This window comes from Pipistrellus kuhlii, unplaced genomic scaffold (assembly GCF_014108245.1).
Source record: "Pipistrellus kuhlii isolate mPipKuh1 unplaced genomic scaffold, mPipKuh1.p scaffold_m20_p_137, whole genome shotgun sequence".
In the NCBI taxonomy this organism is placed as follows: domain Eukaryota; kingdom Metazoa; phylum Chordata; class Mammalia; order Chiroptera; family Vespertilionidae; genus Pipistrellus; species Pipistrellus kuhlii.
Window position 1 is genome coordinate 1 of NW_023425446.1, and position 23,200 is coordinate 23,200.

Consider the following 23,200-nt stretch of genomic DNA (forward strand, 5'->3'; position numbering starts at 1 on the left):
CCCCTCTCTTTCTCCCTCCTCTCTCTCTCTCTCCCTCCCTCTCTCTCTCTCTCTCTCTCTCCCCCCCTCTCTCTCCCTCTCCCCCCCATCCCCCCTCTCTTTCTCTCTCTCTCTCTCTCTCTCTCTCTCTCTCTCCCCCTCTCTTTCTCTCTCTCTCCCTCTCTCTCGTGCTTGCCCGCCTCTCCCATGGGCTGTGTCCGTGTGTGTCCATGTGTCCTGCGGCCCAGGCTCTGCCAAAGGCACCTGGGTCGTGAGGCCTCTCCTGCTGCCGCTGCCAGGGGTGGCGACTGGCATTGCGCTGGCTTCTGGGCGTTGGAAGTGCTGCCGGCAGCCTGTCCGGGCCCCGTTAGGGACCGGGGGCGGGGAGTGGGGGGTGGGGGGCAGTGTGGGGGAGAGGGATGTCGGGTTGGGGTCGGAGGTGAGTGCAGAACTCCATACTGTGTCCCCTGGCCTCCCCTCGCTGTCCTCTCTGCGCACCTGCATGTTCGATCAGTCCCTTGTTTCCCTTCAACTCGGTGGGAGGGAATGGAGAGCGAGTGGGAGGGAGCCCCCCCAGCCCCGGGTTCCTGGGGTGCAGTCAGGACACACCTGGCCGGTCGGGCGCCTCTCAGGGCTGTTCCCTCGAGCTTGCTCGGAGCAGGGCCTGTCCCAGGCGCCTCCCGCTCTGGGTCTGTGGGCGTCCCTGTCGGCCCCCCGAGATCCCGTCTGAGACCCAGCGTGTCAGACCCTCGGCCTGTGGCCCCACCAATGTAGTGGTGCAGGAAACGTTTTAGTAGAAACTTCATGACTTAGTCTTTACAGTATCCTCTTACACACCGTTATTGCGAAGGAGCTACAGTGTCTGCTGACGATGGGTGACTGTCATCGTGTTGCATTCATTCCCCTTACGTGCAGGCGCACCACTTCTCACACCAGCCGAGAGTGGTTTGGTGGCCGATGGCGCATCCTTAGTCTGGGACTGACTTGTTTGGTGTGGGCCACGGGGAATATTTTGCTTTCGGAGAGCAGGAAAATGGGTTTATTGGTGTTATGCTTATTAGTTTGTGCAGTTATTCAGTGTCTGCTAAGTGAAGGTTCAAGGAAAAGTATTAATTTTTATAAAAGGTTCCGTTGTTTTATGTTGGCAACGACTCGTCTATCTCAACCCTTTTTGGTCGGCATCTCTGTGGACACCGCCCGCGTCTCTGGGCGAGGGGAAGCGTCCACTGAAGCCCATCTGCTCGGCCTTTGGGTCAGAGCTGCTTGTCTGAGGCCCTGAACGCAGCCCAGCTGCCACGGCCTCTCCCAGGTCGGTCGGCCCCGGCTCCGGGCAGACGTGCCGTCTGTGCGGCCGTCACTCTCCCCGCAGCGTCCCGGCTCGGGCCTGTCTTCCGAGGGCAGTGAGTGCCAGGCCCTGCTCCCTGCTGACAGCGGGGGGACTGGGGCGGGGAGACCCCGTGCCCGGCCGCTTCTGCTTTGGAGCAGGATGGTCACTGACCCACATGCCCTCCGTTTCATCCTCGCCTTCACCCGGCGCCTGCCTTCCCACAGGGCACGGCTGGGGCTGCAGAGAGGGACAAAGCCCGGCTCAGACCCCTCCTTCCCAGGGGCCGGCTTTGTCCCCCAGTCAGGGCGTGCTCCTGTGGCCTGGCAGCAGGCTGGGCTGCCCCGCACCTGTGGAGGTCGGTGCCCACGGGGGGCGCCGTGCCTGTGGGGGTGTCTGTGTCTGAGACTTGGGGCTGTGTCCGGGGGACACCCCGCCGGACCTGCTGCTGACCTTCTGGCACCCGAGCGTGGCCGCGGCATGCTCCGCCCATGGGGCTGAACTCGGGCAGGGCCTGTGCACAGCCCGTCCCAAACCGCCTCAGCACGCGGGCAGCGCGTGTCGGGACTCGGGCGCGTGCGGGGAGGGGGGGGGGCGCGTGCGGGGGGGGGCACGTGCGGGGAGGGGCTCATGCGGGGGGGGGCACGTGCGGGGGGGGGGCGTGGGGGGGAGGGGGCGCGTGCGGGGGGGGCGTGTGGGGGAGGGGGGCGCGTGCGGGGGGGCGGGGAGGGCGGCACATGCGGGGGTGACCTGTGCTGGTGTCCGTGCTGGTGTCCGTGCTGGGGTGCTCACAGGTGTGCCCCCGCAGCACAGGAAGTCCTGGAGAACCTCAAAGACCGCTGGTACCAGGCGGACAACCCCCCGCCGGACCTGCTGCTGACCGAGGACGAGTTCCTGTCCTTCCTGCACCCCGAGCACAGCCGCGGCATGCTCCGGTTCATGGTCAAGGAGATCGTGCGCGACCTGGGTGAGGCCGGCCCGCCGGCAGCCCTCCTGCTGTGCAGGCCCACGGGGCTTCTCTCCGAGCGGGGAGCGGGGTGGGGGCCCGCTGGGGTGGCCTCCGGCTGGGCCCTGCAGGAAAACAGCCCGGTGGGCGCCGTGTGGCCTCAGCCAGGTCCCCGTCCCCTGAGGCACGGCCGTTCCGCTTCGGTCTGAAATGTCACAAACGGAAAATCCGGCAGCCAAACCCCGGGGCTGACTCTGCCCGTGGCCCTGGGCTCCGTGCCCCGGCCATGAACGCCCCATTGTCCCAGACCAGGACGGCGACAAGCAGCTCTCGCTGTCCGAGTTCATCTCCCTGCCCGTGGGCACCGTGGAGAACCAGCACGGCCAGGACATGGACGACAGCTGGGTGCGGGACCGGCGGAAGGAGTTCGAGGAGCTGATCGACTCCAACCACGACGGCATCGTGACCATGACTGAGCTGGAGGTGAGCTCGGGGACACGGGGTGCCGGGGGCCGTGGGGGGGCCGTGGGGGGGCCTGGGGCCATGGGGGCCGTGGGCGAAGTGGGGGGGGGACGTGGCGGTGCCTGGGGCCGTGGGGGGGCTGTGGGGGGGCCTGGGGCCGTGGGGGAAGTGAAGGGGGACGTGGCGGTGCCTGGGGCCGTGGGGGGGACGTGGGGGGGCCTGGGGCCGTGGGGGAAGTGAAGGGGGGGACGTGGCGGTGCCTGGGGCCGTGGGGGAAGTGAAGGGGGGACGTGGCGGTGCCTGGGGCCGTGGGGGAAGTGGGAGGACGTGGGGTGCCTGGGGCCGTGGGGGAAGTGGGGGGACGTGGGGGTGCCTGGGGCCGTAGGGGAAGTGGGGGGGGCGTGGGGGTTCCTGGGGCCGTGGGGGAAGTGGGGGGGGCCGTGGGGGCCGTGGGGGGCCGTGGGGGGCCTGGGGCTGTGGGGGAAGTGGGGGGGCGTGGGGGGCCTGGGGCCGTGGGGGAAGTGGGGGAGACGTGGGGGTTCCTGGGGCCGTGGGGGAAGTGGGGGGACGTGGGGGTGCCTGGGGCCGTGGGGAAGTGGGGGGGGCGTGGGGGCCGTGGGGGCCGGGGGCCGTGGGGGAAGTGGGGGGGACGTGGGGGTTCCTGGGGCCGTGGGGGAAGTGGGGGGACGTGGGGGTGCCTGGGGCCGTGGGGGAAGTGGGGGGGGCGTGGGGGCCGTGGGGGGGACGTGGAGGGCCTGGGGCCGTGGGGGAAGTGGGGGGGGGGACATGGCGGTGCCTGGGGATGTGTCCATGGCAAGTGAGCCACCTGCGAGATGGTCCTGAGCAGGAGGCGGAGTGGGTGGCTTCCTATTCTGGTCCCTGGTCACGGGTCACCCAGTGGGACCTGAGCGGAGGCTGGGGGCCTCAGGGAGGCCCCACCAGCATCGCCAGCTTCACGCCCAGAGGATGGCCGTGCCTGTGCCCTGGGCCTGGGTGTCCCGGCTGCCGTGGCCAGTCCTGGCGCTGAGAGCCTGCCCATCGGGGTCGGGGTCGGGCACAGGGTGTGGTTGGAGCCTTCGGTGTACGTGCCGTGAGCACTTCCCCACTGTGGTGAGCCATTTCGTTTTCCTCGAGAATCCTCTGCTCCTGCGGTGGCTGGGGCGGCTCAGGTCCTATGGCCCATCCAGGCCCCGTCCATGTGACCAACAGCCCCTGGCTCCGTCCCGGCAGGGCCCCCTCCCCGCCCTCTCCCCGGCCCACGAGGCAGCGCCCCCTGGCCTGGGCCATCGCCAGGCCTGGGTCCTTCTTCCAGAACATTCCCACATCCACAGGGTGTCAGAGAGAAGGCGGGGCTGCTGTGGCCCTCAGCCGCTGCTCCCTGGGGCCTCGGCGTGGCCGGGCAGGCGCGGCCGGGCCCCGTGTGCCGGCCGTGCTGACCGGGCGCCCTTGCAGGAGTACATGGACCCCATGAACGAGTACAACGCCCTCAACGAGGCCAAGCAGATGATCGCCATCGCGGACGAGAACCAGAACCAGCACTTGGAGCCTGAGGAGGTGCTCAAGTACAGCGAGTTCTTCACGGGCAGCAAGCTGGTGGACTACGCCCGCAGCGTGCATGAGGAGTTCTGAGCTCTGAGGCCGGAGAGCGGAGCCGCCACGGCCCTGCCACGGCGCAGCCACGGCGCAGCCACGGCCCTGCCACGGCGCAGCCACGGCCCCTGCCACGGCCCGGCCACGCCCCGCCACGGCGCAGCCACGGCCCCGCCACGGCGCGGCCACGGCCCCGCCACGGCGCGGCCACGGCCCCGCCACGGCGCAGCTCACCGCCCGCGCGGGGCGCCCGGCCTCGGGGGCTCCCGGCATCAGTGCGCCCTCCGCCCCAGAGGCACGGACTGCGGCAGAGCCACACTAACTTATTGACGTGTAGTCTCTCTTCCTCCAGCTTATTTTTTGGGGACAAAAATGCATAAATGGTGATTCGGAACATCTGTGGCCACGTGGCTTCCCTTGAGCTTTGAGGGGTTGTTAGAAGCCTGGGCTGGAGTGGGGTTTCTGCAGAAACCGTGACCGGACGGGGCCACGCCAGGTCAAGGGGAGGCAGGTCGGGGAGCCGCCCTTGAGGGGCCAAGAGGAAATGGGCATCCAGGTGCGGGGACATCTGAGGCTGGGCCCTGGGCTCTGCCTGTGGCAGGGAGGGGGGCAGGGAGGGGGGCAGGGAGGGGCCGAGCGGGGAGATGGGGGAGGGGCTGGGGCCAGCTTGTTGTCTGCAGTCTGCCGTGACGGGGCTAGCTGTCCAGGGCCAACTGGCTGGTGTGTGGGGCGGAGGGGGACCAAGCTCCGAGCATGTAAATGACTGCGGGCCCCTGACCCCACGCCTGGCCTGTGGCCCGCCCCCAGCACCCCGCCGCTCGGCCCCCCTCCTGGCTGTGGTGCCTCGGGGCACAGCGCGGGCCAGCAGGTCGGCTTGGCCTTGGATGTTCCACCTCAGAGCAGAGGGCCCTGGCTGCCATGTGACCAGCCCTTGCCACAGAGACCCACTTCCGAGCACGCCTGGGGCTGCCACAGAGGAATGGGCGGGTGACACCTGGGTTTGCAGACAAACAAGCAGAGACTTTTTAGATCTGATGGGAGTTCGTGGTGGAGGGGGTGGGATTGTGGAGGAGGGAGGTGGGGTGGGACTGGTGGAGGGGGTGGGATGAGGGGAGATTGTGGTGGAGGGAGGTGGGATGGGAGGAGCTGGAGGGGGAGGGAGGTGGGATGAGGGGAGCTGGAGGGGGAGGGAGGTGGGATGGGGGGAGCTGAGGGGGAGGGGGTGGGATGGGAGGAGCTGGAGGGGGAGGGAGGTGGGATGGGGGAGCTCGAGGGGGAGGGAGGTGGGATGGGGGAGCTCGAGGGGGAGGGAGGTGGGATGGGGGAGCTGGAGGGGGAGGGAGGTGGGATGGGAGGAGCTGGAGGGGGAGGGAGGTGGATGGGGGAGCTCGAGGGGGAGGGAGGTGGAATGGGGGATCTGAGGGGGAGGGGGTGGGATGGGGGAGCTGGAGGGGGAGGGAGGTGGGATGGGGGAGCTGAGGGGGAGGGGGTGGGATGGGAGGAGCTCGAGAGGGAGGGAGGTGGAATGGGGGAGCTCGAGGGGGAGGGAGGTGGGATGGGGGAGCTGGAGGGGGGGGAGGTGGGATGGGGGGAGCTGGAGGAGGAGGGAGGTGGGATGGGGGGAGCTGGAGGGGGAGGGAGGTGGGATGGGGGGAGCTCGAGGGGGGGAGGTGGGATGGGGGAGCTGGAGAGGGAGGGAGGTGGGATGGGGGGAGCACGAGGGGGGAGGTGGGATGGGGGGATCTGAGGGGAGGGGGTGGGATGGGGGAGCTCGAGGGGGAGGGGGTGGGATGGGGGGAGCTGGAGGGGGAGGGAGGTGGGATGAGGGGAGCTGAGGGGGAGGGAGGTGGGGTGAGGGAGCTGAGGGGGAGGGAGGTGGGATTGGGGAGCTCGAGGGGGAGGGGGTGGGATGGGGGGATCTGAGGGGGAGGGGGTGGGATGGGGGGAGCTGAGAGGGAGGGAGGTGGTGGGCCAGGCCCAGGTGGGTCTGGCGGGAGCAGGTGTGAGCTCCCGGAGGCTGGGCCTGCAGTGACTGCTGCTGTCAGTCACCTGTGAGCAGATGCCTGGCCTCTGCCAGGCGTGGGGGCCTGGGGGGCGGGCCCCACGCAGTCCCTGGGAAGGAGCGGGCGCCGCCTCAGACCCTGAGGCCACGGTTCTCTATTCGGCAAGAACAACGCTTTCACGGCCGGGAGACGGGCACACTCACCGGCTGCCCCTCCGTGGCTCCCCCGGCAGAGGTTCAGGAGGGGGGGCCGCGTGGGGCTGCCGTGGGGACTTTCCCGCCGGTGGGCCCGGAACCGGTACCTGCACCCGGCAGGAGGGACTTTCCGGCCTCGTCCTGTGGGAGGCTCCTCTCTGGGAAAGTTCTCAAATGAGCTGTCGAGTAGGTGCGCCTGGGCCCCAGCACGACTCAGAAGGTACAAAACAACCGCTCTGCCGCCCCAGCCGCCGCGCCACGGTGCCAGGCCTGTGTGTGTGCACGCGTGTGCGTGTGTGCGTGTGCGTGCATGTGTGTGTGCGCGTGTGGTGCACACATGTGTACGTGTGTCTGCTCGCTCCACCTTTACACACCTGGCGGGCTGCCCAGGCCCCGTCTGAGGCCACCACGTGCTCCAGGGACAGTCGGCTGGACCATCGTCTTCTCTGTTCGGCGGAGCTGGGGAGCGCCCTTGCCCAGGCTCCCGAGCAGCCACACGCTCCGGCTTGTGGGCCGGTGACACGCCACGCACACGGACACGGCCCGCACATGCTCCCCGCCCGGCACCTGGAGAGGGCGGGCCCGCTCGGCGGCACGGCTAGGTGTGGCCAGCCCGGGAGCCGGGATGGGCCTGGGTGAAGGCGCTTGTGCCCCAGCCCCATCCGGCTCCCGCGCCAGGTGCCGCCAGCCTGGGCCGACGCCATGTCTTCACGTGGCCGCCCCTCCTCGCAGCAAGGCCAGTCGTGTGGGGTCAGGGCTCCCGTGTGGACTGGGGACACTGGCCTCCCACACCTGCGGGCTCAGACGTGGCTGCACACGGGCACCTGCTTCCCCGGCTGCAGCCCTCACCACTGCCACTGCCCGCCCCGCCAGCCAAGGATCCGGCCTGGAGCCGGGACCCTCTGCAGCCGGGGCTGAAGGAGGCCTGACCAGCGCCTGTGTCCTGCCTGTGCCTCGGCTCCTCGCGAGCTCTGGGCGCCTTCTGTGAGGGGCCTGTCACGCTGGCCCCTGCCTCCTGAGGGTCTGCCCTGGAGGAGGGAGTGTCCAGAGGAGCGAGTGTGAGGGCCCGGGGTCTGTCCGGGCAGTGGGCTGCCCCGCACCAGCACGGGCTCCACCTCTGTCCGGGCGGGATGCTGTGGGCGGGCTGGTGGGCGGGTGCGTGCAGACCAGACGGCGGGACCCGTGCTGGGGGCTCGGTGACCCGGGTCCTCACTCTGGCCAGGTCTGCTCAGGTGGGAGGGCCGAGCCTGCGGTGGTGGAGGGTGTCCTCGGGCCTCCGCTGCCTCCTCCCCGCCCCTCCCCCAGCCTTTATAGTCACATCCTGCAAGGAAAACCCACAGACTCCTGCCCAGCTGCCGAGGCAGAGATGTGTGTGGGTGCTCAGCGGCCCCGGGCACCGCCGTCCGCCCTCCTGCTCCTGGGGCTGGCGCTGGGCTCCGCGGCCAAGCTCACCTGCACCGGGGACACCTACCCTCAGGGCGGCAAGTGCTGCCATGACTGCCGGCCAGGTGAGCGGCCGGGGCCTGAGGAGGAGAGGGACACGGAGGGGTGTGGGCAGGCAGGGGAGGGTAAGGGCTGTGGGTGTCACGGTGCCAGGGTGGGGGACGCTCAGGGTGGGGAGGGACTGGGCCAGGCCGGTCTCCCGACCCCCGCCCGCCCCACAGGGTTCGGCATGGTGGAGCGCTGCACCTCCACCCAGGACTCCGTGTGCCGAGAGTGCGCCCCCGGCTTCTACAACGAGGCCACCAACTACCAGCCCTGCAAGCTCTGCACCTGGTGCAACGCGCGTGAGCCCCCCAGCCAGCCGCAGCCACAAACCCCAAATCCCAAGCCGCAGAGGGCTCCCGGGGGTCCCCGGGGGCTCCCTCCTCCGGGGGCGGAGACCAGGGGGGCGGCGGGCGGGGCGGGCTGGCACGCGGTGACGGGAGTTCTGGACGCGGGCGGCCAGGCGGCCACGTGGCCGGGCCGGACGCAGCGTCCGGGGCAGGGGGGATGAGGAGCCCCGGCCTCGAGGGAGCCGCGGGCCCGAGGGAGGGGCTCTGGGCGAGACTGGCCCTGCAGCCCCCTCTGCCCCCAGGAAGCGGGAGCGAAACCAGGCGGGCGTGCACCCCCACGAGCGACACCGTGTGCAGCTGCCGGCCCGGCACCCAGCCCCGCGGCAACAGCTTCAAGCGAGGAGTCGGTGAGCCAGCAGGGCCCTGGGCTGCTGCCACCCACTGCCAGCCCTCCCGACCGGCCCAGTGCCCCCCCAGGCCACGCCAAGATGGGCGCGGGTGGGGCTCCAGTTCGGGGCCTGTGGGTGGCACACAGGCAGGAAGGCTTCCAGGGCCGAGGGGGAGCCAGCTGCACAGCCTGGCACCACCATCGTCTTCATCGTCTTTGTCTTCGTTGCAGACTGTACCCCGTGCCTCCCCGGACACTTCTCCCCGGGCAACAACGAGGCTTGCAGACCCTGGACCAAGTGAGTGCCCCCATGTGGCCCACCGCCCGCTCAGCCCTGCCCAGCCTCCGCCCGGCCCCTGGCCTCCCTGCCGGCTGCGTGGGGTGGGGGGGGATAGAAACCATCCCGGGACCCAGGACTGGGGCTGGGAGCTGTGCTAGGACTGCATGGTGGGCAGGGTTTGGGGTGAAGGGCTGGGAGGAGCCAGCGGGGAGCAGAGTGAGCGAGGGGATGTGGGATGAGCAGACCCTGGAGACCCTGAGGGTGGGGTCAGGCTGAGGGGTGGCAGGGACGCAGGCTCCTCAGTCCTGGCCAGTCCCAGGCGTGGGGTCCCTCGGGAGGAGGAGGGCTGTCTGAGCCGGACAACACCGCCCGCAGCTGCAGCTTGGCGGGGAAGCACACCCTGCAGGCCGCCAGCAGCAGCTCTGACGCCGTCTGCGAGGACAGGACGCCCCCTGCCCCCCAGCCCTCGAAGACCCCGGGCCCCCCAACCCGGCCCTCCACCGCCCAGCCCACCACCGCCTGGACCCCGACCTCACAGCCGCCCACCAGCCCCCCGACAGAGCCCCCCAGGGGTAAGGCGCCCAGCCTCACCCAGCAGGATCCCAGCCCCTGGGGCGTGGGGTGGGAGGGCGGGCGGGTGGAGACGGTGTGGCCGGGGCTGCCCTGGCCTCCGCGGTGGACCCCACTACACGCCTCCCCGCAGGCCCCCAGCTGGCCGCTGTCCTGGGCCTGGGCCTGGGGCTGGGCCTGCTGGCCCCCATGGCTGCCGCCCTGATCCTGCTCCTGCACTACAGAGCCAGGAGGCCGTCCTCCGGTGAGTGCTGTGCGGCCCAGCTGATCCCTGAAGGCTGAGGCCAAGGCGCTCCCCTCCGCCCCCTCCCCTCCCCTCCCCAGGAGGCCATGGCCTCTCCCCTCCCCAGGAGCCCATGGCCTCTGACCTCCGCCCTCTCCCCCCCCAGGAGGCCATGACCTCTGACCTCCGCCCTCTCCCCCCCCCCAGGAGGCCATGACCTCTGACCTCCGCCCTCTCACCTCCCCAGGAGGCCATGGCCTCTGACCTCGCCCTCTCCCCTCCCCAGGAGGCCATGGCCTCTGACCTCCGCCCTCTGCCCTCCCCAGGAGGCCATGGCCTCTGACCTCGCCCTCTCCCCTCCCCAGGAGGCCATGGCCTCTGACCTCCGCCCTCTCCCCTCCCCTCCCCAGGAGGCCATGGCCTCTGACCTCCACCCCTCCCCTCCCCAGGAGGCCATGGCCTCTGACCTCCGCCCTCTCCCCTCCCCAGGAGGCCATGGCCTCTGACCTCACCCTCTCCCCTCCCCAGGAGGCCATGGCCTCTGACCTCCGCCCTCTGCCCTCCCCAGGAGGCCATGGCCTCTGACCTCGCCCTCTCCCCTCCCCAGGCTTCCGGAAGCCCATCCAGGAGGAGCACTCGGACGCCCACTCCACGTTGGCCAAGCTCTGAGCATGACCTGGGGCGGCTGTGCCCTCTCAGGCCAGGGGGTGGGGTGTCCCAGGCACAGGCCGCCCTCTTGGTACACATCACCCCATCGCTGTCACCTCGTCCTCCTGACACCCCTGTGCCCAGCTCCCAGCGCTGTCCCCGCCCGCACCATTCTCGGTGCCTCTGGGCCGGCACCTGGGCCCTATGTATGCTGTGCATACTCCCCACCCAGGTGGTAACCCCAATAAACACGGCCAGCAAACATGGTCTGTCCGGTGTCCATGGCTGGGACTGCATTCCGGGGACTGGGACCTGCCACCGCTGGCGGAGCTGAGGCGGGTGTGGGAGGGCTCCGGTGAGCCACTCGGCGGGCACTCCGCACACAGCGGGCATGGGCTACGCCGTGCCCACCCTGGGGGCCCCTCGGGCAGCATCCGGGGGTGCAGCGCCCCCCGTGGTGTCCCTCCTGTACGTGCCGCCTCTGGGAACTGAAGGCGGACGTGACAGGAAGCCGGGACCTGGCCGTGGAAACGCTGAAGTGAGCAAGACCACAAGCCACGGCTGGAGGTGGGGAAACACGCAGGAGCTGCCGAGGGAACCAGATGCGGATCCCAGTGCCTGAGGGGGCGTGAGGCCGTACCTCAGGGAGCCACGGCGCACTTGGCAAAGACCGGCCCAGGGACACCTGCTCACGCCGCCAGGACTGCCATCTGCTGGGCGTCCTGCCCGGGGCCGCAGGGGCCTCTGGGCGCACACAGGCCCCGACCGACCGCAGTGCGTGCAGCTGGGGGCACCACTCTGGCGCTGACGGAGCCTCGGTGCCCCCAAGCCCCCAGCCCCGGCCTCTGACCTTTCCCTTCTCAAACCTCTGACTCCGCCCTGAACCTCCGGCTGCAAAGGGAAGGAGCGTCATCCTGCCGTTATCGCACTGAGAGAACCGGGACGGGCCCCCACGTGGGACCAGACCTCGGGGTTCCTCCCAAACCACCCGGCCCAGCTACCCCACGTTGGCGCCTTCTCATCGCACCCCGGTCCATCCGGGCTCTGCTGACAGCCCCGACGTCCTCTTCTCCGGGCCCCACCTGAGTCCCCGGGGGTGCTGAGCTGTGTCCCCCCTCAATCCCGGGCCCGTGGGCACCCGGGCCTGTCCCCACCGGCCCCGCTCTCCCTGCCCCAGCCCTTCCGTTACGACAGACCCCCGTGGGCCTCACGCCGCCTGGGAGCTGACGTAAAATGACAGAGAAACAGGAGGTTTCTGAGCGGGTGGAACGGGGCCCCTGCCCCTCGGAAACCACACGCCGAGGCCCCCCCCACCGCGCAGGAAGGAAGCGCGGGCGCGGCCGCGTCTGCTGTTGTTCTTGCCTGAAGGGCCGTGCTCCCGCTAGGCTGTCGTCACCCAGCGGCCTGTGGCTTCTGTGGCCGCAGGTGAGCCGGCCCAGCCCGCACACACTCCAGGGGGCTTTCCTTCCTGTCTCTGCCGAACTGCCCAGCCGGCTGCCCCGCCCCTGCACACACACACACACACACACACACACACACCATGAGCCCGTTCCAGAAGGTTCCAACGCCCCTGCTCCCAGAAGGACCTGCTCAAACAAGCACCCACCGCGGGGGTTTCGAATGGCTTTGGCCACAGCGGACAGGTGCTTCCCAGAGCTGGTGACAGTGCGCACACAGACCTGGCCTCTCCTGCCTTCGGAATGGGCAGCCCTGGCCACTGTGGCTCAGTGGGCAGAGCGCCGGCCTGCAGGCCCAAGGGTCCCGGGTTCAATTCCAGTTAAGGGCACACACCTTGGTTGTGGCTCACTCCCGGCCCGTTTCTCTCTGTCTCTCCCTCTCTCTCCCACCCTCTCTGAAAACCCGTGGGAGAAAGTCCTCGGGTGAGGAGAATGAGCAGAGGCAGGAGGTCCGCTCGGAGCACCTTTACCTGGAGTTCCGTCCCAGCCCACAGACCCACCCCCCCTGGAGCTGGACAGAGATCTCAGTGCTCAGGCCCCTGGCCCCCCTCACCCTCGGAGCCGCTGGCAGCCGGGACCAGTCCCCCCCTGAGCAAGAGATCAAACTCAAAGGCCACCACGGGCCAAACAAACCAGGCTTCAGTGTGTGGTTGCATACGGCTAATACGGCCGAAAAAAACAAAGCTTCCATTTTCATAGAAACGTAGGTTTATTTCGGTAGAGACATGCTGGATACAAAGAGCTGAGATACACGAGTCATCGTTAACATAAAACAGAACATTTAAATAAAAATTAATAAAAATTAACTTACAGACGCTGAGTAAAGGCACAAATTTATAAGCATCACGCACGTCACCTATTTTTCTCGTTCTTCGAAAGCGAAGTGTTCCCTGTTGTGCTCACCAAATAAGTCAGTCCCACACTAATGACGTGGCCATCGGCCACCAAGCCCTTCGCTGCTGGTGTTAGTGGAGAGAAGTGGTCTGCCTGGGCGTGAGGGAAATGACTGCAACACGATGACAGTCATCGTGGTTATCGAACATTGTAATTCGTTATTAGTAACTAGAGGCCCTTGGCCTGGCCTGCGGGGATCGGGCCGAAACCGGCTCTCCCACATCCCCCGAGGGGTCCCGGATGGCAAGAGGGTGGTTCTCGGGTGACACACTCTGGAATCACGCTTCCTCCTCTCTGGTTCAGGGTGCGTCACCCGAGAACCACAGCTGCCAAGTCGCTGCAGCTCGGCAGCTCCTATGTTGAGTGTCTGCCCCCTGGTGGTCAGTGTGTATTATAGTGACCGGTCAGATGGTTGAATGGTCGGCCTGTCACTTAGCTTTTATATAGATAGATTATGTATAACAGGATTTTGTAAAAATTAGGAAATTTTTACTAAAACGTTTCTTCCATACCGTTATATTGGCTGGGCCACAGAAATATTCGTTGTGGGCTGCGAGTTTGACATGCTTCCCTTAGGGACTCCTCTCTGAGGTGGACTCCTGCATCCTGGGACTTGAGAACAAGAGCTGAGCCTCTCATGTCCCTCAGAAAAGGAACCACTGCTCCATGCTGGTCTCGGAGGGTCCCTGGCTCTGCCCATGTCACAGCAGCACCCCCAGCCGAGGGGTGCACCCAGGGCACATTCCTGAGACCCCACCGCCCCACTCCAGCACTCCCAGCAGCCTGCACCTTGAGCCTCGGCTGGAGGGCTGGGAAATAAGGCTGAGCAATCTAGGCGGGCTCCCTGGCGGAGGTGAGCCCCAGAACCCTTCAGTCCACTGGGGGAAACTGAGGCTAGCCCTCCGCAGCCTCCGGTTTGTCTGAGCAGATCTGGGCTGGACCGCTCAGCAGTCAGAGTTGCAATCAGACAGGTGCCTCAGGCTTCAGCCAGTGCCCTGGCCTCTCCTCCCCAGCCCTCCCACAGGATCCCGAGGGTGGGCAGGGTGAGCGGCTCCCTGGGGCCCTAAGCTGTGGGCAATGTCTGCAGCCGCAGCCCCCAGGGTGAGGGGCATCCAAGCTGCTGGAAGCCCACCAAGCGCCCGGTCGGCAAAGTCAGGGGGAGGCTCCTCCTAACTCCCAGAAAGCGGGTATGGGTGCTCGTCCGACCCACAGATGGATCCCAGGCTGCTGGGTGCTGAGCCTGGTTTCCGTGGTGCTGCAGGTGAGGTAGGCTCAGCCCCACACACTTCTCCAGGGGCCTTTTTCTTCTTTCTCTGCAGATCTCTGCCCAGCCTGTGGCCATGTCCAGGGCGGGCGTGGGCTCTGGGGTCTGTAGGCTTCATGGACCAGGGACTTCCCCACACTCTCCCCAGGGAACCCAGGAGAGCTTTAAAAGCCCATACCGTGCCCGTCCAGTGGCTCAGTGGTTGAGCGTCGACCTATGACCCAGGAGGTCATGGTTCAATTCCCAGTCAGGGCACCTGCCTGGGTTGTGGGCTTGATCCCAGTGTGAGGGGTGCAGGAGGCAGCTGATCCATGATTCTCTCTCATCATTGATGTTTCTCTCTCTCTCTCCCTCTTCCTCTCTGAAATTATATATATAATTTTTTCTTTTAGAGGCCGATGCATGAATTCATGCATGGGTGGGGTCCAGCCAGCTTGGCCTGGGGGAGGGGACATGGGTGGTAGGCCAGCCTGCCTGCTATTCAAACTCCTGGTCAAAGGGACAATTTGCATATTAGCCTTTTATTATATAGGATATACACTGAGTGGCCAGATTATTATGTATTCAGAGATCACAATAATATGGCCACTCAGAGTATATATATACTATATAATAAAAGAAAAATTTTTATTAATTGACCATACCTCTGTGATGCCCACCAGCCAATCAGGCATGAGTATGCAAATTATCCTGACAAAGGTGGTGGGTTAATTTGCATACACAGGCACCAGACAGAGAGCAGAGAGGGAGAGCAGGAAGGGAAAACCAAGAGCTCCGGGAGCACCAGGAATGCTGGGAATTGTAGTTCTGGTAGCAGACGGATCTCCTAGACACCAGAGCAAAGTGAGCCCAGAGCGAGTTACTGTCGCGGTGTGGGATGGAGGAAAAGCAAAGGTGAGAGACAGTAAGATCAGAGTGTCAGGGAAAAGTTAAAGGGAAGATATCCCAAAACTTCCAGGAAATCTCCACCAATGAAGCAAAGAAAAAAAAGCCTCTATTATTCTGTGAGCAACAAACCAAACTGGGTTGGGGTCTCAGACAATTCGCTCATGATTGCAAAGACAGACAGAAACTCCTGGATTGGAGAGGTGTCTCCTGAGGCCTCCCAGATTGGAGAGGGTGCAGGTCGGGCTGAGGGACCCCCACCCCGTGCACTGGGCCCCCATGCCCATCCCTCTCCCCAGGAAGCCAGAGGTGGGAGGGGGTTCAGCCAGGAGCCAAGGGGTGCAGCGAGGGAACGGTCCTGGGCAGGTTCCATCTGCATGGGGGTCCCCTCTTGAGCCCACCTCTGGGCACTGCCCACCCTCTGTGACTCAGAGCTCCCTCTGTCACCCACATCCGGAGCCCACCCTGCTCACACCCATGGCTCCCGGCCTGGTGGCCACAGGTTTTGCATAGATAACATTTCAGACCTCTGCTCTGCCCACACCCGGCCGGGGGTGTGTGGATAGCAGCTCTGGGTCAAAGGGCACAATCACTTAGGAACCCCCCAAGGTCACCCCAAACGTGCCTCAAGCTTTAGTCGATGGACTCCAAGTGGTCAGGTGCTGGGCTCCACTACATTTTAAAAAAATGTTATTGATTTCAGAGAGGAAGCAAGAGGGAGAGATATAGAAACCTCAACAATGAGAGAGAATCACTGATGGGCTGCCTCCTGCACGCGCGCGCCCCCCCCCCCCCACTGGGGTTGAGCCCACAACCCAGGCATGTGCCCTCGACCGAAATTAAACCCGGGACCATTTGGTCCGCAGGCTGGTGCTCTGTCCATTGAGCCAAACAAGCTAGGGCTCCACTACATTTAAAAAAAATTTTTTCTCTCTTAATAAACAAACAACTTTTGCTGAAACCGGTTTGGCTCAATGGATAGAGCGTCAGCCTGTGGACTAAAAGGTCCCAGGTTCGATTCCGGTCAAGGGCATGTACCTTGGTTGGGGGCACATCCCCAGTAGGGCGTGTGCGGGAGGCAGCCAATTGATGTTTCTCTCTCATTGATGTTTCTAGCGCTCTATCCCTCTTCCTTCCTCTCTGTAAAAAAAATCGATAAAATGTATTTTAAAAAAGCACAAAAAAAACACCTTTTATTGATTTCAGAGAGAGGGGGAGAGAGATAGAAACATCAATGATGAGCCCTAACTGGTTTGGCTCAGTGGATAATGTCAGCCTGCAGATTGAAGGGTCCCAGGTTCGATTCTGGTCAGGGGCATGAATCTTGGTTGCGGGCACATCCCCAGTAGCGGGTGTGCAGGAGGCAGCTGATGGATGTTTCTCTCTCATAGTTGTTTCTCTCTATCCCTCTCCCTTCCTATCTATAAAAAATATATATAATTTTTTTTTTCTTTAAGAAAGAAACATCAATGATGAGAGAGAAGCATCCATCAGCTGCCTCCTGCATGCCCCCACTGGGGACCAAGCCTGCAGTCTGGGCATGTGCCCTGACGGGGAATTGAACAGTGACCTCCTACCTCAAAGGCCGGGCTCAGCCACGGAGTCTGCCAGCTGGGCTCTACTAGATAGTTTGGAAACAGACTTTGTGGCCCGGCCGGTGTGGCTCAGTGGATAGTGCGTGGGGCTGCAGACTGAAACGACCTGGGTTCGTCCATGGACCTTGGTTGCAGGCTCCTCCCCTCAAGACCCTAGTCAGGGCTCATGAAGGAGGCACCCAATCGACTTGTTTCTCTAACATCATGTTTCACTCTCTAAAAAAGAAAAATATATAGATTTTGTTTTTCAGAGCAAAACTGAGGGGCAGGCACAGCTCTGCCCCCACCCGCGCCCAGCCTGCCCCCCACCGCCATGGGGGGGCAGGTCCCAGTGGAAGCTATGCCGTGCGCCCTGGTCTCCGGGGTCCCTCTGGCTGCGCCCTGGTCTCCGGGGTCTGCGCCCTGGTCTCCGGGGTCCCTCCCAGCTGCGCCCTGGTCTCCGGGGTCCCTCTGGCTGCGCCCTGGTCTCCGGGGTCCCTCCCGGCTGCGCCCTGGTCTCCGGGGTCCCTCCCGGCTGCGGGGTCACTGTGCGGCCACTCCGCTCGCACAGACGCGGCCACACCGCGCTGACCACGGCGATCGCAGGTCATTGCCCCCCCCACCCCCCCGCCGCCCCTGGAACTGAGCCGCGCGCTGGGGTCCTGCGGCGCCCGGTCTCTCCATCCTGGGGGAGGGGGGGCGGGGGGAGGAGAGCGCGGGGGGAGGGCTGCGGGCGGGGCGTGTCAGTGGGGAGTGTCCTTGGGCGTGGCCACGGGCGTGTCCGTGGGGGCGTGACGGTCTCAAAGCACGCGGCCGGCCGGGGAGCCGGGGGACATGGGCGCGAGGGCCGCCCTGTGGGGCGTCGCGCTGCTCTGCGCGCTGGGCCTGGGCCGGGGCTCCCCCGCCGCCGCCCAGGGCTCCGCCGGGGACCCGAGCTGCGCGCCCGGCCGCCTCCTGCGCGGCGCCGGGCCGGACGCGCGCTGCTGCGGCCCCTGCGCCTCCGGTAACGGGGGGACCGGGGAGAGGGGTGCGGGTGGGGGAGAGGGGTGCGGGGGGGGGAGAGGGGTGCGGGGGGAGAGGGGTGCTGGGGAGAGGGGTGCGGGGGGAGAGGGGTGCGGGGGGAGAGGGGTGCGGGGGGGAGAGGGGTGCGGGGGGAGAGGGGTGCGGGGGGGGGGAGAGGGGTGTGCGGGGGGGAGAGGGTTGCGGGGGAGAGGGGTGCGGGGGGAGAGGGGTGCGGGGGGAGGTCGCGGGGGGCCGGGCCGGCGGGGCGGGGGGCTGCCGGTTCCAGGCGCAGAGGCCCGTGCCCCCGCCGCGCAGATGGCGAGGCGGCGCAGGCAGCCTCCCGGTCGCGGGGAGCCCGGCCCCGAAGAGAAAGTGCCCCGCTCCGCCGGGGCTGAGGTCGGCCGGGGTGTGGGTCCTGATTCCTGGGTCCGATTCCTACCGAGTGCGCGGCGGGTCCTGGTCATCACCCAGGGGCCTCCGGTCCGCTTTGGGGCCGGGCGCCCGCTCTGCCCCGCCCCCTGGCTCTGCCGGGGCCCTGGCCGTGGGGGAGCAGGTGGCCCGCTGCCCGGGGCAGATATCAGAGGAAACGCCCCCAGCGAGCGGGCCACCCGAGGGGTTCTGGCCCGGAGGGAGGGGGCCAGGCGGGGGCGGGGCAGGGCTCCCCGTGTCCAGCAGGGACAGGCCTGGCTGCGGGGGGTGTGTGTGTGAATGTGTGTGTGTGTGTGTGTGTGTGAGCAGGGTCAGGGTGGGAGCGGGTGGAGGCGGGACAGCCAGGCCTCCTAGGAAGGGGGGGGGGGTGTCCCGAGGGAGAGACCCAGCTGGACTGAGCAAAGGTCCTGGTGTCCGCTGCCTCCTGGTGGTGTCTGGGGGTGCGGGCTGCCCTGTCCTGCCCCCCGGACCCTGGAGGGCCGGAAAGTGGGGAGCCCTGTGGAGGGGGCTCGCCTGCTGCTGAGAGGGCTGGCCTTCTCCTGCAGCTGAGGCCTGTCCCGGGGGGCGCTGCACCTGCCTCCAGCCCGAGTTCCACTGTGCGGACCCCGAGTGCCAGACCTGCAAGCACCACCCCTGCCCGCCGGGCCAGGGGGCGAAGGCCTTCGGTGAGTCCCCGTAAGGCCCCGCTGCTCCAGCCCAGCCACGGGGCTGGAGCGGCGTGGAAGGAAGCTCACGTGGGGGACGCGTCCTCAGGAGGTGGCGCCCGTCTGTGTGGCCCGGTGTCCCGGCCCCCAGTGGCTGCACTCCGGGGAGTCCTCCCCCTCCCAGCCAGGTCCCTCCATCCAGAACCAGGAAGCTCCTGCCCTCAGGGTGGTCCGAGGAACAGGGGGGAGGAGTGGGGGGCTCTGGCGGGTGTCCGGGGGCTGTCGGTCCTCAGGCCCGGCTCTGACCACACGCAGGGCCTGCGCCCCACTGACCGTCTGCATGGGGACAGGCCTGCCCCCAGCCCCATCTGAGGGTCAGCCCCTTTTGGGAAGGACTAGCTCAAATCCTATTGGGGCCAGTTTACCTGATGGGAGGGGCTGGGGGGTGCAGGCTGAGGGGAGCCCTGCCTGGTTGGGGCGCCCGCCTCAGCCCTCCCCTCCTGCCCTCCTGCCTCTGGCCACTGGACAGTGGAAGGCCTGCCTGGCCTGGCTTTGGCCTGACTTCTGCTTCCCCCACTGCCGGCTGCATCTCACCCTGCTCTACTCCTCCTCATGTCCCCAGGGAACCTCCACGCAGCCCCCAGTGGTCCCCCACGGCCTCTGGGTCCCCCCAACACTGCCTCCCCCACAGACGCCCGCCCTAAACCGAGCACACACAGGCCCTGGTCCCGTGGGGGGTGTCCCCGCTGCCTGTCCACCGTCTCTCTGTCCGTCCGTCTGTCTCCAGGGAACTTCACGTTCGGCTTCAAGTGTGTGGACTGCGCCGTGGGGACCTTCTCCGGGGGCCGTGAGGGCCGCTGCACACCATGGGCCGAGTGAGTCCGCAGGGCTTCCAGGGGTCCCGGGCTGGGCCCTCCCGCCCCTCCCGCCCGGCGACCCCGCGACCCCCTGAGGAGGGGCTGACGAGGGCTCTGTGTCCGCGTCCAGCTGCTCCCGGCTCGGGCTTCCCACCATGTCCCCTGGAAACAAGACGCACAACGCAGTGTGCAGCCCGGTGCCGCCGCCCGCTGAGCCGCGCTGCCCGCTGACCGCCGTCCTGGCCGTGGCCGCCTGCGTCCTGGTGCTGGTGGCGGCCCAGCTCGGCCTGCACCTCTGGCAGCTGCGGAGGCAGCGCGTGTGGTCCCCAGGTCAGTCGTGCCCCGGGCAGAGGGCGGGCCCGGCCTGCCCGCTGACCACTGACCGCAGCCCTCCGCAGAGGCCCGGCTGCTCCCGGAGGCGCCGCCCCCGCCCGAGGACGCCTGCAGCTGCCAGTTCCCCGAGGAGGAGAGGGGGGAGCAGCTGTCGGAGGACAAGGACCCGCTGGGCACCTGTGAGTGAGCTGGCCGCCTCCGGTGGACCGCGAGCCAGGCCCCCAGGAGCGCCGGCTGGCCCTGCGAGCTCGGGCTCCGGGCGCTGAGGGGCCCTCTCTGGCCCGGCCCTGCTCCCCTCGGCGGCGGAAGTGGGCGGGCACGGCGACGGCGAGTCCACAGGCTGGCAGAGGAGGCAGCAGCCGTGCGTGGACTGTGGGGGCACAGACAGGGCTGTGGCTGCCTCCCTCCCCCCGGCCCTGCTGTGGTGGGGGCTGTGACCCCTGTTCCCGGACGGGAGGCTGCAGGTGGCGCTCAATAAACACCTGTCCAGGGACCCGCGTGGACTGTGCTGGAGGGGGACACAGGACGGGGTCCGAGAGATGCCCCCAGCCCTGACAGAGGGGGTGGAGTTAGGGTCAGAGGGCAGAGGCCGGGCTGTTCTGGAGCAGGAGCCCCAGGCGAGGCGGGCTTCCTGGAAGAGGGCCTTGGCCGGCAGCTGTCCCCCATGCCTCTGCTGCCCTGTCCAGTCCCCTCCGAGGGCAGCCTGCCTGGCACATGCGAGGAGGCTGGTCCCGGGCCTGCGTCCGGCTCAGGGCCAGCACCGCCTGGGCTCTGGGCTCTGCCGGCCGGGGTGCCTGCTCTTGAGCCCAGAGCCCAGGGTGGGGTCAGGTTCCACCTCAGGCTTCCTGCCGCAGCAGGTGGTCAGAGTCCCCACTCTGGGCCCAGCCCTCTCTCCTCGTCCTGTGCTGGCCTCCACCAGCTCACAGGACCCCCTCCCGCAGGGCCTGGTTCTGGGGTTCCAGCCAGCCGAGGGGAGCAGCCCCCCCTTGCCTCTTGGCACGGCCAGGGGTCCTGGGTGTGGCTGGCCTGCCAGTGGAGGCCTGTCAGGAGCCGTGCCCTCAGGTGTCAGCATTCCTGGCCCCCTGCCTGCACCCCACATGCCTGCACCCCACATGCCTGCACCCCACGGGCCCAAGCCCCGCCCTCCCCTCCGGCCGATGGGCAGTGGGCCAGGTAGGTGCGGCTCGGAGCAGTAGGTGGAGGAGAGGGGGGCTCTGGGTGCACCCCCCAGCCCGGCACCCCTCTCCCCCTGCACAGCACAGCTCATTTCACCCCAGGAAGGAGGGTGGGGGCAGCCTCACTTCCTGGCTCAGGAATGGCTGTTCCTGGGCCTCCTCTGTGCCTGTTCCTGGTGAGTGTCCGGGTGAAGTAACTACGGAGGAAGAGGTGCGGGTGGGCTGGCTGCCATCAGGGGGCTGCGGTGCTCGGTCTGCGAGAGCCCGCCTCCTGGCCAGGCCCCCCACCCCGCGGTAAGCCAGCGCTCTGAGGGGCTCGACCGGGGTTGGGGGTCCCTGGTCACGGCTGGCCCACCCCGGACTGGCTGCAGGGACACCCTCCCCCCCCAGCCTGCTCGGCTGCCGGCCGCCGGGGGGAGCAGTCGCTGGGCTCGGCCTCCTGGGCGGGGCGGGAGTCGTCTGAGGATCTTCCCGCGAAAACACCTTGCCTGCCCACGCCCGGGCCCCGCGGCTCAGGCGGGCAGTTGGCGGCGGGGCTGACTCAGCGCGGAAACTCCTCGGCTCGGCAGCCGGTGCGTGGGAACGCCGCCCGGACGTCAGCGTGGGGCTGCGGGGGTGCACGTGGGGCGGGGGATTCCAGGGCCGTGGGGGCCGAGCCAGGATGTGGGCGGTGAGCTGGGCTCGGGGTCCGGGCAAGAGGGGTTTCGCCCCAGGAAGCTCCTGTTCCCTCCACAGGCCCCTCCCCCAGCACAGTGCCCCTTTCCCCACGGTCACCCCACCTCCATCTGCCCCCTCCCGCTCTCATGCCCCCCACCCCAATGTCTGCCCCTGCTCAGGTGTTTTTCCAGCCCTGGGGACCCCATGGGTTGCAAGCTCAGCCTGGGTCTGCGGTGCAAAGGGCCTGAGCTAGGGGGCTGGGGGCTGGGGGCTGGGGGGCTGGCGGAGACCCAGGCTCTGGGTGTTCGAAGGCTGCCAGGCGTAGGGTCCGAGAGGCCTAAGCCACTCCAAGTTCTGAGGCTGGGAATGTGCCCAGGACAGGGGGCGTAGGGGATTCAGGGTGCTGGTTCCCTTCCCTCCCGCTCAGCCCAGCCTCCTCCTGCAGGGGGTGGGAGTTGGGGGTGCGCCCACTGCAGAGTGGTCACCCAGCCTGACCCCCGGTGAGGCGGCCGCCTGGGAACGCTCTCGCAGGCGCAGCTCAGGTGTCGCGGAAACCACAGCCCCTCCCGCTGCCGCTCAGGCTCAGATAAGAGACCGAGGCCAGAGTTCTCAGCAGGGCTTCCGGCCACAGGCTCCCTCCCAGCACCTGCTCGCCCGCGGGAGAAGGCCCTGCGCTTCCCTGCCCGCCCTGTGGGCCCCCCGCCCAGGCACAGAGCTCTCCCTGGGGGGCAGGGGGCTATCTGAAGCCGACAACCAAGGGGCTCCCTCCCCGCTCCATCCAAAGAGACAGGCTCAGTCCTCGGAGCGTTTATTCCAACCTGCCGGCAGCGTGGGAGCATGGCGGGTTACCCACAAACAGCTGCTCTGCAGCCCCCATAAGCCAGCTGCTTAGATGGGGCAGGACCAGGGTTACAGGGGGAAGTAGGTATTACGGGGGCGGGGGGCGGGGGAGAGGCAGGAGTAAGCCATGTGGGCTGGGTGGGCTGGGTGGGATCCATTGTTTGGGCAGAAGCTGGCTAATCTTTCCGTGTAATAGGCGGGTCTTGAATGGAATGCATTCCGGTTGGCTCCCAGGTGGGTGTGGGGTGGGAGTGGGTGGGGGCGTACAACTCCCAGCGGGTGAGAGTGTGCTTCCTTCACCAGAACAAGGCAGACGCGGTTAGCATGAGTAATAGTTCCCATAACCACAGCTCGTCCCCAGGGTTCTGTTTTTGTCCCTGACCTGCCCCGGTCCCTGGCTGCCCCAGGGGCTGCGAGGTGGGCCCACAGAGTCAGGCCTGACCACTCAGGATCCTGGACCAGGGCCTGGGTCAGCACTCCTGTGCCTGCTCCCCCACCTGGGTGTCCTGAGCCCTGGGGGGCATGCCCCCAGGCCGGGCTGAGTTCCTTCTTTTCTTTAGATTTTATTGCCTGGGTTGCGGGCTCCATCTCCAGCGGGAGAGGAAGGGGGAGAGAAACATCGATGATGGGAGAGAATCATTGATCGGCTGCCGCCGGCATTTCCAGGTGACCCTTATCTGCCCCCTACTGGGGACCGAGCCGCAACCCAGCATGTGCTCTGGGAATGAACTGGGGTTCGGACTGGACCTCCTGGTTCATGGGTCCACAGTCAACCACTGAGCCACCCAGGCCGGCCGGGCCCCCGGC

At 67.2% G+C, this 23,200-nt stretch overlaps 3 protein-coding genes across 4 annotated transcripts; all 3 read left to right on the forward strand.

Moving 5' to 3' along the window:
* Window positions 1-2,006: 2,006 nt before the first annotated feature.
* On the forward strand, window positions 2,007-4,695 carry LOC118718081 (45 kDa calcium-binding protein-like; the record flags this gene model as incomplete). The annotated part of the gene is made up of 3 exons (XM_036436488.2): window positions 2,007-2,270; window positions 2,557-2,732; window positions 4,164-4,695. Coding segments are annotated over 3 exons (617 nt in total), but the record flags the coding sequence as incomplete, so codon positions are not given.
* Window positions 4,696-6,287: 1,592 nt separating this feature from the next.
* TNFRSF4 (TNF receptor superfamily member 4) lies at window positions 6,288-10,642 on the forward strand. 2 transcript variants are annotated; one of them, XM_045581198.1, is made up of 7 exons: window positions 6,288-8,006; window positions 8,163-8,285; window positions 8,576-8,680; window positions 8,893-8,959; window positions 9,317-9,513; window positions 9,645-9,755; window positions 10,342-10,642. In XM_045581198.1, the coding sequence occupies exons 1-7, from the start codon at window positions 7,865-7,867 to the stop codon at window positions 10,401-10,403; spliced, it is 807 nt and encodes a 268-aa protein (XP_045437154.1). In that variant the 5' UTR covers window positions 6,288-7,864; the 3' UTR covers window positions 10,404-10,642. The 2 variants fall into 2 exon arrangements, with proteins under 2 accessions (XP_045437154.1, XP_045437153.1); XM_045581197.1 differs by lacking the exon at window positions 9,317-9,513 and having other exon boundaries at window positions 6,291-8,006.
* Window positions 10,643-17,273: 6,631 nt separating this feature from the next.
* TNFRSF18 (TNF receptor superfamily member 18) lies at window positions 17,274-20,208 on the forward strand. The gene is made up of 5 exons (XM_036436489.2): window positions 17,274-17,459; window positions 18,433-18,552; window positions 19,319-19,406; window positions 19,519-19,718; window positions 19,787-20,208. The coding sequence occupies exons 1-5, from the start codon at window positions 17,291-17,293 to the stop codon at window positions 19,906-19,908; spliced, it is 699 nt and encodes a 232-aa protein (XP_036292382.1). The 5' UTR covers window positions 17,274-17,290; the 3' UTR covers window positions 19,909-20,208.
* The last annotated feature ends 2,992 nt before the right edge of the window (window positions 20,209-23,200 follow it).

What these genes read in the sequence shown, in the direction of transcription:
- TNFRSF18 (XM_036436489.2), top strand. Translation starts at nt 17,291, where the DNA reads ATGGGCGCGAGGGCCGCCCTGTGGGGCGTCGCGCTGCTCTGCGCGCTG. An exon ending in CTGCGGCCCCTGCGCCTCCG is followed by an intron (nt 17,460 to 18,432) that starts GTAACGGGGGGA and finishes CTTCTCCTGCAG; the next exon opens with CTGAGGCCTGTCCCGGGGGG. An exon ending in CCAGGGGGCGAAGGCCTTCG is followed by an intron (nt 18,553 to 19,318) that starts GTGAGTCCCCGT and finishes GTCTGTCTCCAG; the next exon opens with GGAACTTCACGTTCGGCTTC.
- TNFRSF4 (XM_045581197.1), top strand. Translation starts at nt 7,865, where the DNA reads ATGTGTGTGGGTGCTCAGCGGCCCCGGGCACCGCCGTCCGCCCTCCTG. An exon ending in CTGCCATGACTGCCGGCCAG is followed by an intron (nt 8,007 to 8,162) that starts GTGAGCGGCCGG and finishes CCCGCCCCACAG; the next exon opens with GGTTCGGCATGGTGGAGCGC. An exon ending in CTGCACCTGGTGCAACGCGC is followed by an intron (nt 8,286 to 8,575) that starts GTGAGCCCCCCA and finishes CTCTGCCCCCAG; the next exon opens with GAAGCGGGAGCGAAACCAGG.